The 13683-nt window shown below is 34.9% G+C and overlaps 1 protein-coding gene across 5 annotated transcripts; it reads left to right on the top strand.

Annotated features, from left to right (window-relative positions):
* The first annotated feature begins 3407 nt into the window (after positions 1-3407).
* On the top strand, positions 3408-13550 carry LOC111368066 (auxin response factor 8-like). 5 transcript variants are annotated; one of them, XM_022989255.1, is made up of 15 exons: positions 3408-4119; positions 4438-4550; positions 4716-4814; positions 4918-4974; positions 5083-5238; positions 5319-5403; positions 7180-7270; positions 7365-7529; positions 7601-7723; positions 8205-8280; positions 10076-10223; positions 11582-11671; positions 11756-12543; positions 12630-12820; positions 13137-13550. In XM_022989255.1, the coding sequence occupies exons 1-15, from the start codon at positions 4065-4067 to the stop codon at positions 13225-13227; spliced, it is 2328 nt and encodes a 775-aa protein (XP_022845023.1). In that variant the 5' UTR covers positions 3408-4064; the 3' UTR covers positions 13228-13550. The 5 variants fall into 5 exon arrangements, with proteins under 5 accessions (XP_022845023.1, XP_022845022.1, XP_022845021.1 ...); XM_022989254.1 differs by having other exon boundaries at positions 11579-11671; XM_022989253.1 differs by having other exon boundaries at positions 11582-12543.
* The last annotated feature ends 133 nt before the right edge of the window (positions 13551-13683 follow it).

Genomic DNA, 13683 nt, shown 5'->3' with positions numbered 1-13683 from the left:
GTGAGGGGTAAAATTGGGTTTGTCTTCATTTTTTTTAGTTTTCACTGTTTTAAATAATTTTGCCTTTTTTTTTTCACTGGTCAAAGGCCATTTTGGGTCAACCGGCTGTTGGCCACTAATTCCTCCAAAAGTTATCCATGGAAAACTATATGTATATCAAGGCACTGGTTCTCTTCAAATCTCTTCAGCTGCTTGATACAATCATCATAATTTTTCCAATCACTCTGTTACAGTTACACCAGCACAACTTGACCTTTATGGTGACTATAAATTTTTGCAATTTATTCACTAATATTTGCCTTACAGGGAGAAGAAATTGTGGATCAATAATTGATGCAAGAATTGGATGAACCCTGTTTGTCTAATTGGTAGTCTCATATTGTTAACATTTTCAATTTTCAACCACATTAAGGGCATCTCCAACCATTGCACCATTTTGCATCAAACTTTGCACTATTTTGGTGCAAAATGGTGCAAAGTGTAAAATATCCCTTTTGCCCTTATTTAATATTTTTCAAATAAATTTGTTGAGGGTATTTATGTCATTTATGCTATATATTTAATAATACAATAAATTATTATTATTATTTGAATAATATTAATATTATTTGTATTTAAAATAAATTTTAAATGTAAGACATAATAATTAATAAATTAATTAAAAGGCGAAAACAATTTAAAATACATCAAACACGATTATTTATTAAAGTTAACATGAAATATATTAAATAGTGACATACCTACGATAATCTAATTTTATTTTTAAAAAAAATGATACATAAAAAAGTGCAGAGTTCAATAATCTGGAAGATCACTTCCAGATCCTCCAAAATCGTTAAAATAATTTTCAAACAAACCAGATAAACTTTCAGATCCTTTATCTTCTTGTTGAGCTCTCTTCTGGCAAATTCTTGCTTGTTCATTTTGCAAGCACAAACGAACGTGTGGATTTGTTATCGAACTCAAATCTGCCAACAAAATTTTATTCTCCTCACGATATTCTGTCAATGACAATTTTCTTTTTTGGATTTCGTAATTCTGTTGTCTTTCTTCAATACATTTTTTCATAATTTTGAGAATTTGTCGGTTCTCTTCTTTAATGGATATAAGTAATTTTATACATTTTTCTTCATTTTTCCTTTTTCTTTTTTCTTTTTTTGCCTTTTTTACCCCTATGGGTTGTTGAGTAGAAGTATCGTCAACATTGTCTTCGTTTATATTAAGAGAAAATGAGGACAATCTAGAAGATGTTGAATGAGTTGACATGTGGTCCTCCAATGACGAATCTGGTTGTGACGATGCAATGTTAGCACAGCCTTGCCTATGGTAGATTGTTTTGACCGTGTTAACATTATCTCCAAATTTTTTGGCATCTTTAAGCATAGACCAGACATGATCAAATTTGAACATTTCTTGTAATTTGGGTTTTCAGATAATAGCACTCTGGCTCGAAACATTTACGAAACAAAGACAACGTAACATTAATCTAACAGAATTAAATAATGAATTTAATTTTTTTCGTAATTTAACGTAATTATTTATTTAGTAATTTATGTATTTATAAAATAATTAAATAAATAATATTTCAAATAAGTAAATTATAAAGAATAAAAAAAGGGAAGAAAAAGGTTAAACACTGTTCATTTGGTTTAATTTTTGGTGTAATGGTTGGAAATGAATTTTAGTTTGGGGCAAGATTTGGTATAAAATTTGTTACAAAATGGTGCAAAATTTGGAGTAGGGTTGGAGATGGCCTAGCTGCAATTGATCTTTTTTATGATTTATGGGGTAGAGTTGGCTTTTTTAGATCTACAATTTGGCCCTACCTAGATTTTTGTATTGTTGTTTGAGATTTGGGTAAACTGCCACGCTGGTGGTTTGTGATAGCGATGGCGGCGGTAGGTGGTGCGGTGTTGGTGGCGACAGTTATTGAGTTTTCTGATTTTTTTTTTGATATCTAGGTATCCCAACTTACACTAAACTAAATCCTGGACCCTCAAGATCCTTGCCCCTAGAACCTTGGAGGGGGTAAATCGCGAATTATGCCTCAACTGGATCACAGGTTCCCCCACCGTCTGTACACTTCTGCGCACAAGAGATCCTCCTCCAAAGTGATTGCTTCATACCAAATAAATTTGGTCGCAGGTTCCCACTAAGATTCGAACATTCACCTTGCCGCTGGCTTTGAATAAGATGAACAATACTTTTTGTTTTGGTCAATTATTTTAATTGTTTTATTATAAAAATTGTAAATATACCATTTTACTCTTCATTTAATTTGTTAAATTGAGTCAAATATTTTATTTCAAGTTGACTAAAGGAACGTCGGATGGAATCTTTTCAATGGACTCCGAATACCATTAAAGTGAAAGGTTTGGGACTGCAGTGACAAAAATAAAAAGTTAAGATATAAGCTGCAGAAAATTGAAAGAATTGGGTTCGCTACAATCATTCCTTCATAATTATCATCCACTTATTATGAGCTTGTTTGAGCCACATTATAAGGAAAAAAATATATTATTAATGTCAAATCAATGTGAAATATGTGGTTAAAAATAATGAAAAGTTTTAGATTTATGTGTAATATTATTTTATTGAGAAATATATGATTGAAATGATATCAAATTACTATTAAAGAATGTATTTTTTTTAGAATAATGTGATTCAAATAGTAGCTATATTTTACTTTCATAAGATCCGTTATTCACCACTATAATTTCCTTATATCAAAACTCACACACTTTTTGTTAAATAGTTGGTCCCTAAAAGTGAGGGGCATGGTCCTTGTCAAATGACACCATACCCACGCGGCCACGGTCGGTCAACGTACCTTAATTTCATGTCCATTATTTGAAAATTATTCATTCGTTTCTAGTAAAAGGTACAGTTTGGTATGGCCGAAAAGTGTCCACATAAATTTAATTAGAATTAATTTATTTATACAATTGTGATGGATAACGATGATAGAAAACATTGATATTCTGAAAATTTGGACAATTTATTTAAAAGTTAGTTTTTAAAATTGATGAATATGATGTTGTTAAGTGTGGCTATGACCAAGATTGTAAGGACAAAAATTATACAAGGAATATGATTGAAATTATTACAATAATCACTAATTCCAGATAGACTCTATTGCCAGATTTGTATATTTTGACAGAGAAAAAGAAAAAATGGGCAATGGATTTCAAAATAATTCTACTTCAACAAAATTGGATTACAAAAGTAACTTTACAAAGTGTGGTGACAGAATTCAAGCAACTCATTTCAAATGATTTATTTTGAAATGATTGATGTAGAACCAACTTTATCATCCAATTTTGTCAAATTGGATTGTGGCATAACTTATGGTTTCATTAATTCTTCCTTGATTATCATGTGCGATGTGATATATGATGTTCGTACTCTGACACAGACCACTGAATTGTGGAACATGCTTCATATCAAATCATTTTTCCACTTGACGGTTGAGATTTTCCCGTACAAACGATCGGTGGTCCAGGTGCACTCTTTTGTGGAGTGGGGGTGCATTTGCAGTTCTGAATTTGCATTCTACATTGCACAAGCTCTTTCTCTACTTCCGTGGGTGGCTTCTTGGTCGGGAGGAACATGAAAGAGAAGAAGAAACCCACGCTCTCTTAATCATCTTTCCTCTGTTTCTTTTTTCTCTGAGAAAAGTTGAGAGAGAGAAGTGGTTTGAGTTGGGTTGATCTGATTTCCTCTGTTTTTTTTTTTTTAATGATTAATGAGCGTGACCCGAACTTGGCTGTTTTTCTTTCCTTACTTTTTGTGGGTTTGTAGTAAAATTAGTGATTTATTTATGAATTGAAAATGCAAGTGAGAATTGAGTTGGAAAACTCAAGAATGGGGAAGAGTGATGGGGGCAGGGAACTGTTGGAGCTCAAAATCAGGGAGGATTTAGGGTTTGAGATATTGAGGATTGCAAATGAGGGTTTTGTAAGCTAACCCTGGGGTTTCTCTGAGCTAATTCTGTTGTTGAGTATAATTTTTTCTGTATCTGTATTATTATAAAGACTATATATTTTAGTATATGCAAGTGAAGTATGGATAAACTTATGAAGCTTTCAACGTCAGGGATGGATCAGCAACCTCATGAAGGTGCCTACGCCTCTCTCTCTCTCTCTCTCTCTCTCTCTCTCTATATATATATATATATATATATATATGGGTGGGTGGGTGTGTGTGTCTGTGTTCCCCCCTTCTCCTAACCTTATCTATTCTGGATTCTTTGTTCTTGAAGTAAGTCTCTTTATTTGTCCTTTTTTTAATTTAGTTTTATTTTTCTTTGTTGAAGTGCGTGCTCTCTGTGTCTTAAAAGAATTCTTGTCCGTGTGTCTATTGCAACAATTGAATAAGTATTAATTTGGATAAACTGTAAGCCATAGTTGATGGTTTATTGATTTTGGGTATTGGAAGGGGGCAAAAAGTGTTTGAATTCCGAGCTATGGCATGCTTGTGCTGGTCCTCTGGTGTCTCTGCCTACAGTTGGGAGCCGTGTGGTTTACTTCCCTCAGGGACATAGTGAGCAGGTCTTTTAATTATCCAATTTTTCTTTATTATTTTCTTCCATGTTTTGTTGAAGATGATGTACTTTATAAGCACTCAACGGGTCCTACGTCCTCTTTAACCACTTGAAAGTTGCTTTGCTTAGGTGGCGAGGTATCTTATGGGTTTCAGTTGGAAATGTTTGACAGGTTGCTGCCACGACTAATAAAGAAGTTGATGCACACATACCCAACTATCCAAGCTTGCCGCCGCAGTTGATCTGCCAACTCCACAATGTTACAATGCACGTAAGTTTTCTTTATGTGCTGCTTATCATGTCCTTATTGACTCATTATATTGAGAGCTCATTAGACCTAGACCCTAAGAGATTTCTGTTTTGTTAAATATCAGGTAGATATAGAAACAGATGAAGTATATGCTCAAATGACATTGCAGCCCCTGAATCCGGTATTCTGAAATAATACTTGGAATTGAAAGTTTCTGTAAGACTGTAACTTTGCAGCACCTATCAATTGCATATTGATGAGGGGCTATTATTCCATTATGTAAATGCAGCAAGAACAGAAAGAGATATATCTTCCTGTTGATCTGGGAACTCCTAGCAAGCAACCTACTAATTACTTTTGCAAGACGTTAACGGCGAGTGATACTAGTACACATGGAGGCTTCTCCGTTCCTCGGCGTGCTGCAGAGAAAGTCTTCCCACCTTTGGTAATGGCATTCTATTGATATGATCATTCTGAGATTATAGCTTGTTGATCCTGTTCTGTAATTTCAATTTGGTGCCTCAGGATTTCTCTCAGACACCACCTGCCCAGGAACTTATTGCTAGGGATCTCCATGATGTTGAATGGAAGTTTAAGCATATTTTCCGTGGTAAGTTTTTGAAGTTTCCTATACTTTTAATATCAGGTATTTATACATGTACACATGATGGGATGACGGATTAGGCAATGTGTTGAATGAATATTAGCTATAACCAGACCAAGTCGCAGAAGTACTTGAGAGTTGAAACTTGAAAGGCCCTTGATTTTTTTATTTCAATATATTAAGATTGTGGTTGTTTAGCTTGTGGGTTATTCTATTATGACATTCATTAAATATGAATGCAGAAAGGCAGATTAAACTTATAATTTGCTTTTGCAATTTGACACAAATTCTTCATATCTTTCTCTCGATTATGATTTTGCACTTGACCTTAAAAAAGTAAGAAACAAAGATTCAAAAAGACAGTGCCTTCACACTTATTCAAAAGCACATACACAAATATCCTAGTGTGCATGTAACTTTCATTTGCTGCTCAGAAAATTTTGCTGCAGTTCAGAGTGGTGCTGGCAGTTATCAGTAGCTTAATGTTAGTAGGCTGTTTTTGCATTTATTATTGATAAAGGAAAATCAATAGTTTGATGCATATTAGTTTTATAATTATTATTTTTGGGGTGGGGGAGAATTGATTTATCAGCATTATCTTTTGGTTAGAAAAGTAGATGCAAAAACTAGTCATCTGTATGACATGTAATTTATTCAAAAAGGGGAATGGGAGGAGGAAAGTGGGGGAAATTAAATTGCCATTTGGTCTGATTGCAGTAGAAAAATAGAGTGTCGTCTTGATCCCAAGACCCCAACCTGGACTTGCCTGTTTTGGTCCAATCTGGACCGGGCTTTTCTGAGCAGGAAGTTTCAAAACCTCGATTATATTGCTGCTTCTACTGGATATACGGGATTTACCTTCCAAGCTTGGGTAATGCATACGGGTCATCTCTTTCTAATGTTTGTATTTTGAAGGAGAGGAGTATTATGTTCTTACCCTAAATGTAACATAGTTAGCCTTTTTTTAAGATGATATATCTGTTGAAGAGAATATTTAAATGATGTGAATATGACCCCCTCTAGCTACTTAAGCTTTTAAATCATGTGGTTCAACATGGTATTAAAGCATGAAAATTCCCTCCTTTCGATTCTTGCCGCCACCATTTAATGAAATTGTGCACATTTCAAGTTTATAGAAAAAATGTATCCCGCTTGCACGACGTTAGAGGGCTTGTTGAATACAGTATTTAAGTAATATACATGTGGCCTCTATAAGCTTTTAGATCAAATAGTCCAATAAAACTTTGTCTTTGTTTAAATTTCTTTGAATAGTGTGTTCAAAAATGCATTATAAGATGCCATTGTTCGTGCAAATGAAAGTTTGTCAAGTGAATAAGAATGGAGAAATCACTAAAAGAGATGTGTCCGAAGACAATGCACGTGTCTTTTTCAATGAAGTTAATGTAATCTTTCGAACATAGTGCTTTATTGTCTGCAAAGAGAATGTAATGCTTAGAGAAGAGTTCCAATCTCCAAGAGTAGCAATAGGGAAAGAGGAAGACCATTTTGAAAAAGATCTTGATTTCAACAGAATGAAGTAGCAGAAATCATTGTTCAAGAACATTTCTGTTCATTTTTCCATTTCATGTCCTCCAAGTTTCTCAATCGATTATGTTATTGGGGAATGGCATCATATCATTGGGTAAAACAGCTAAATAACATTTGAACTGCTGTACCGATCTTTGTTGTTGCTATTAATGATTCATTTTATATTCACTGTGATTAAATAGAGAACTTACATTTTGAGTTATGCAATGGCAGTGATTCATTTTCTTCATGCAGGCCAGCCCAAGCGGCATTTACTTACTACTGGCTGGAGTGTCTTTGTCAGTGCCAAAAGACTAGTTGCTGGAGATTCTGTTATTTTTATATGGTATCCTTTATCCTTACATTTCCCAAAATCATTTACTAAATTCTCAAGAGAACTCGATAATCTTTATTCCAAGTATTTTTAATCCTTTCCTTAGGAATGAGAAAAACCAGCTCCTTTTGGGAATTCGTCACGCCAACCGACCACAAACTGTGATGCCATCATCTGTTCTTTCAAGTGATAGTATGCACATTGGACTGCTTGCTGCTGCTGCTCATGCTGCTGCTACTAATAGCTGCTTCACCGTTTTCTATAACCCAAGGTAGCAATCCATAAATAACCATAAATTTTTGCATATTTCTGTTGCTTCTGCTGACACACTTATTGCATCAGGGCTAGTCCATCTGAGTTTGTTATACCTTTTCCAAATTATGTAAAAGCTGTTTATCACACTCGTGTTTCTGTTGGAATGCGTTTTCGGATGCTATTTGAAACTGAAGAATCCTGTGTCCGCAGGTATTTTATCACTTGAATCTTCAGTATGAGATCCATTTTTCTGGTTTTCCTTTAGTTTTGAGGTGTTAATAACTTAAAAACATGATAAATTAATATGGAAATCAACTCACAATGAGTCTATCCTGCTTGGTGATGTCAAACTGATTTTATTGATATCTCTGTTGCATTGTATAATTATGCTGCATTTAACTGGTTACAGTTTACTCCTTGGGTCATTTCTCTCAAGATTATGAGGGGACAAATTGTTCTTATCACGTCCTAATTATTGCAGTGGATATATGTAGTACTTGTAGATATACCACTATTTGGTACATAGTATTCAGTTGTATATCAGAGTTCATTGACAATTACCATTGTGAAAGGTAATAAGACATTGTTATAGAGCAAAAAAACTGGTCAATGTTGGGACTTCACCAACTGTTTGCAAGGCCTTTCTTTATTGGAATTTTGGCGTTCTTATCAGTAAATGATTCATGTTCAGATACATGGGCACGATTACTGGTATCGGTGATTTAGATCCTGATCGTTGGCCAAACTCCCACTGGCGTTCCGTCAAGGTAAACGACATGTCTTTACTGCTTAAATTTGTGCTACTTTTGCTCTTAATTTTCATTTTGCATTTTATATTTAATTTCTATACCGTCAGTTGCTCATGGAAACAAATTCTCGGAGAATTCTTTCTTTTCATCTCATCTTTGCTTGATTTTAAAAGTTTGTCTTGTTAAGTTTTTCCTTGTGCAGAATCCAAAATCTGGTATTGTAGTAACCAATGTAGCAGAGGCATAGAATCTGTTTTTACAGAATGCCTATTTTTGGTTAATTTCGAAAATAAATGATATTTTTGGGTTTTTACTAAATGAAGTTTCATTTATAATCTTTAAACATATTCTAGCCAGAAGGTATGCCGTGAAACATGGCTGGTTGAGCTTGTGACTTTAGTGCAACTCCACTGCCACCCAAAAGGAGTGGACATGATTTTCTGCGAAAACCTACGCATAAATGTATGCTTTCACCTTGATGTGATTATGTGGAAGGACATGTATGATAAAAGGTCGTGTGTTTTCCTGGATAAAATACATGCTATAAATAAAAAGTTACTTATAGGCTATAGCCAATAAAAAAGGACTCTTCTGAAGGAGCACACCCAAGTCTATCAATGTGAACAATATTTTGTCCATTTCATCCATAATTTTAATCAAAGAAGTCATTGTTGTTTTTAACTTGAGCATTCTATCTGTCCGTAAAATTAAAAAGAAAAAACTATATATTGACAAATTTGTGATTCTTCTAAAACCATTCTGTTGTACTTTCAGAAGTTCATCAATGCTATGCTATGCTATGTGCTTGTAAATTTTTTTAAGCTGGTCAAACATTCTCTTATTCCACACATTTCGTAATTACTACACTTACTACCCACTTATAATTTACACATTCTATAGGACCCACAACTTATATGCACTTAAAAAAAATTAAGGGAACCTTCCTTTCCTTAATCCAATGTGGTGCACCATGATTGGTAGTCCTTCCATTATAAGGCCTAAATTTCTAAGAAGATTTTGCATTGATTCTTTTGCATTATTGCATAAATGTGCAATGTGGTGGATGTGACATGTTAAGCACTCTCCTTGTTTACAACAAGTACATATGAAATTTTTTCCAGATATTAATGGATGTGACGTGTTAAGCATTTGAATTGTGCTAAGATATGTACCCAGAAAGTATAATTTCTGTTTAGTGATAGACGTTTCATATATCAAATGAATAGTATTTTATAATTGTTTTATAGTTTTTATTCATTAATTGAGCATACATTAAAAGATTCTATGTCATGGATGTAACTATGAGTTGTGCACTTAATTACTTTAGGTGTGGAAGATGCAATTCATAACTTATGGTATAAAAGATAATTTGTCTTCAACTGGTTAATAGAGTTGGAGACCAGGGGAAAAAAGGAATATAATTCATTGAGGGCATTATTTAATTAAAAAAAGTAATAACACAATAACATTAACATTATATTAATTTTTTCCTACATACTACAATGGTTCCCTACAACATTTTTAACTTGAATGTTTTCAATGTCATCAAATATATCATTATCAATATACACGATAGCAGAGGTGGGATGAATTAAATTTTACATGTTGAAAATTAAGATTTCCCGATTAATAATATCCCTGTTAAACTTGTTTACACTAATAATCATGCATTGTTGGCCTTACATTCTGAACTTTTCATTAATACGTAATAATGAAATCCGAGTATACTTACCAGTAATACACTTATTCATGCCATACCTGTTGTGTTCGATTAAGTAGTACATCTGTTTTCACAAATTTCTCGAATTTATAGGTTGGTTGGGATGAATCAACAACGGGTGAGAGGCAGCCGCGTGTATCACTATGGGAAATTCAACCCTTGACAACGTTTCCCATGTATTCTTCTTTGTTTCCTCTGAGGCTGAAACGACCATGGTATCCAGGGGCATCTTCTTTCCACGGTATTATCCCGCCCCTTATTTACATTTAGTTTTGTGCCTGTTTCCCGCTAATTTTGTGTGGATGGGAATCATATAATATTCTGTGTGGCACAAAACCATAGTCTTTGTTCCTGGGAGATGGGTAATAAGATTGGAGATAGATTGCTATTTTATCTAAAAAAAATAATTAGTGGTCCCCTTCAAGGAGTATAGACCTTTTTTGATTGAAGGCATTGTCTAATACCTCTGTAGTTCAACGACTCCCTTGTATTTCGGTGTCCTTTACAAGGGATCTCTGTATAGTGACTGTAAAAACTTTTCAACTGCTAAAGCATTAATAGTCTATCTTTTCATTTTTTATGTCTGTGTTCGTGTCAGCTTTGCATTTGTTTTTAATTTTGTGCTGGAGAACCAAGTCTATTTTATTTGAGTGGCAACAGAGTTGGATTTCTACCTGTCATAAAAAGGAGTTTCTTAGGGACAATCAAAAGAGAAATAGATGGCCCTTCATGTCATTTTCCTTTTGTATGTCTAAGTTGGAACAGGGGTTGGGGCAAGGGTATATGTGTTACTAATAGTCTAGTTGACGCAGAATGCAATGAACAAGATCGATACTTGAGAGAGAGAGAGAGAGAGAGAGAGAGAGAGGGAGGGAGAAAATATGAGTTTATTAAATGATAAAGTCCCAGTATTACAATGGAAAGAGAATGATGCTACTTGTAGATAATAAAGTTACATAATGGTTTATATACGGATGAAGTGTCAAAAAGAGAGAGAGAAAAGATTTATTTATTTATTTATTATTATTATTTTTTAAAGAAACGCTGACCCAATTATATCTCACCACATTATGTGTATGTAAACCATTATATATATATATATGTAGCACAAGCGATGGATAGTTACCTCTTTATATAGAGTTAAACAAACCTAATTTAAGTACAAAAATAAACCCTAATTCAAGTCAATCTACGAAACAATAATAAACTAATTCAAATAAAACTATTATTCCTAATTTACCAAGATTTCCTTCTATTCTCATCTTCAAACTATACCTTTTGTAGAACATCAACAGCTCTAGTTGCAATACTACATAAAGCATGAGATGATTCTTCAATCTCTAATGGCTAATAAATTGGGTTTAAAATACCAAAATAAAAGGAACTGCCAAGGCCCATGACTGGCTGTCCTCCCATTTTTGTGACTTTAAATGACAGATGCTATCCTCGTCTTCTAATGGAGAGATAGAGAGAGAGCTTTCCAAGTTACTTAACGTTTTCAGTAATTTATAGTATTGATTTCTTAATGTTCTCGAACCTAATATGCTATTTTCTAAAACCTTCATTTGGCTTATTTTTCTTCTGGTGCTTTTATAGCAGACGGCAGTAATGAAGCAATGTACAACATGGCTAGGTTTAGAGGTGAAGCCGGTGTGCATGGACACAGTTCTATGAATTTTCAGTCAGTCGGTATGTTTCCCTCGATGCCACAGAGATTCGATCCACCTATCTTAAGAAATGATCTCAATCAGCAGTGCGCTATGCTGGCAGCAGGATTGCAAAATTTTGGAAGTGAGGAGTTGCTGAAACAACAATTAGTGCAGTTCCAACAACCTGTTCAATACTTTCAACATTCAGGCAGCCATAATCCCCCATCACAGCAGCAGCAAGCAGTCCCACAATCAATTTCTTCTTGTACTCTCTCTGCACAAACCCAAATGGTTCCAGCTAATCTGTGTAGGCAAACACAACATTCCAGAGAACATTTGCAGCAGCATACTAGTGCGGAAGCATTGGTAATGCAACATGCTCAACTCCAACAGATGCGGCCATCAGATGCTCCCTCCCCTTCATTTACAAAATCAGATTTGACAAATTCAAACAATGAACTTTCAGCATCCATTTCTCCTTCAAGAATGCAAAATATAATGGGTTTCCTTTGTTCAGAAGGGCAGGGTGATCTTTTGAATTTCTCAAGATCTGGTCAATCAATGATCAATGAACAGTCACCACAACAATCCCGGGTGGTGAAATTTGCTCAGTTACCAGTCAGTAATAGCTCCAACTCAGCTTCACTTCCAGCATATCCTTCTGTTGAACATGAAACCTGTAGCTTGGATTCCCAGAATCACACTTTTTTTGGTGCTAATGTTGACTCTTCAGGACTGCTTCCAACCACCGTGTCCAGTTTAGACACTTCTTCAGTTCGTGCTGACATGTCATTTGAACCGTTAGATGCTTCTGGGTTTCAGAGCTCTCTATTCGACTATGCAAATGATTTGGAGTTATTACAAAGCACAGGACAAGTAGATCAATCAAACTCAACTGGTACTTTTGTTAAGGTACTAGTTAGGGACTGCATTATGCTTCTAAATTCTCTGTTCACTTTAAGAGTTTTAGCTAGTTAATGCTATTTTATTTGGTGCAGGTTTACAAATCTGGGTCAGTTGGTAGGTCAGTGGACATCTCCCGGTTCAACAGCTACCAGGAACTGCTATGGGAACTGGGTCAGATGTTTAGGATAGAAGGGTTGCTTGAAGGCCCTCAAAGATCAGGCTGGCAGCTTGTATTTGTCGACAGGGAGAATGATGTGCTTCTCCTTGGAGATGACCCATGGGAGTAAGTATCTTGATATTACGCCATCTATGCTTTTTATTTCCCATTAAGATTTGAAGTTCTTAGGCATTTGTGACCCTGTGCTCTTAACCTTAAAAATACACAGTATAACTGATCTATAGTTTGATCTTCTTTTTTTTGGGATGCTGTTCCTTCACTCTGAGAATTGAGCATTCTGGAGGTGGATCCCCTAATTGGAACATATACGCCTAACCCTGTTACTTTTGCGTTTTGTCACAAGTCAATCACTGAAACGGTCATTTAAATATTGGCGAAATGTTCTTTCTATTTTATTGACCATAATAAATGGAATTTGCAGGGAGTTTATGAACAATGTCTGGTATATCAAGATCCTTTCTCCAGAGGACGTGCAGAAACTGGAAAGACAAGACTCTGGATCATTAAGTTGAAACCAGGACCTTGTTCTCTAGGATTTCAAGTCAATGATGCTTCTGCCAAGGCACTTTAGCTCCAATTCTTATTGTACTGAAGGGCAGAGATGTCACGCAATCTTTGATTTTGTGGCTTGATAGCATTTGACCCTTTTACTATAATAATGTAGTGCATTTATCGTTTGTAGCATTGTTGTATACAATTGCATTTTCTGCAGCAGTTAGTGCAATATTAAGAATCATGAATCTGCTCTGCTATTATAGTTTGTAAACTAAAGACATTACTGTATTTTCTTAGGTGTTCTGTGATAAGGTTCCAGCTGCAATTTGTGAACATAAAACAGGTTGCTGTTATTGATTGAAGAAAACTGAGAAAATTACAGAAATGGAACTGAAACATTAGCCATTCTAGAGGGCTATAACTCTCCTAAAGGTCTCCCTTCTACTCACTCAATAACCCCCCCCCCCCCCCTT

This window comes from Olea europaea, chromosome 18 (genome assembly GCF_002742605.1).
Source record: "Olea europaea var. sylvestris chromosome 18, O_europaea_v1, whole genome shotgun sequence".
NCBI lineage: Eukaryota > Viridiplantae > Streptophyta > Magnoliopsida > Lamiales > Oleaceae > Olea > Olea europaea.
This window is presented reverse-complemented; position numbering and strand designations above follow the sequence as displayed.

Bases quoted from the DNA above. Each gene is read 5' to 3' on its own strand.
- LOC111368066 (XM_022989252.1), top strand. From the start codon at position 4,065: ATGGATAAACTTATGAAGCTTTCAACGTCAGGGATGGATCAGCAACCT. The intron at 4,815-4,917 runs GTAAGTTTTCTT...GTTAAATATCAG, and splicing joins TCCACAATGTTACAATGCAC to GTAGATATAGAAACAGATGA. The intron at 7,530-7,600 runs GTAGCAATCCAT...TTATTGCATCAG, and splicing joins ACCGTTTTCTATAACCCAAG to GGCTAGTCCATCTGAGTTTG.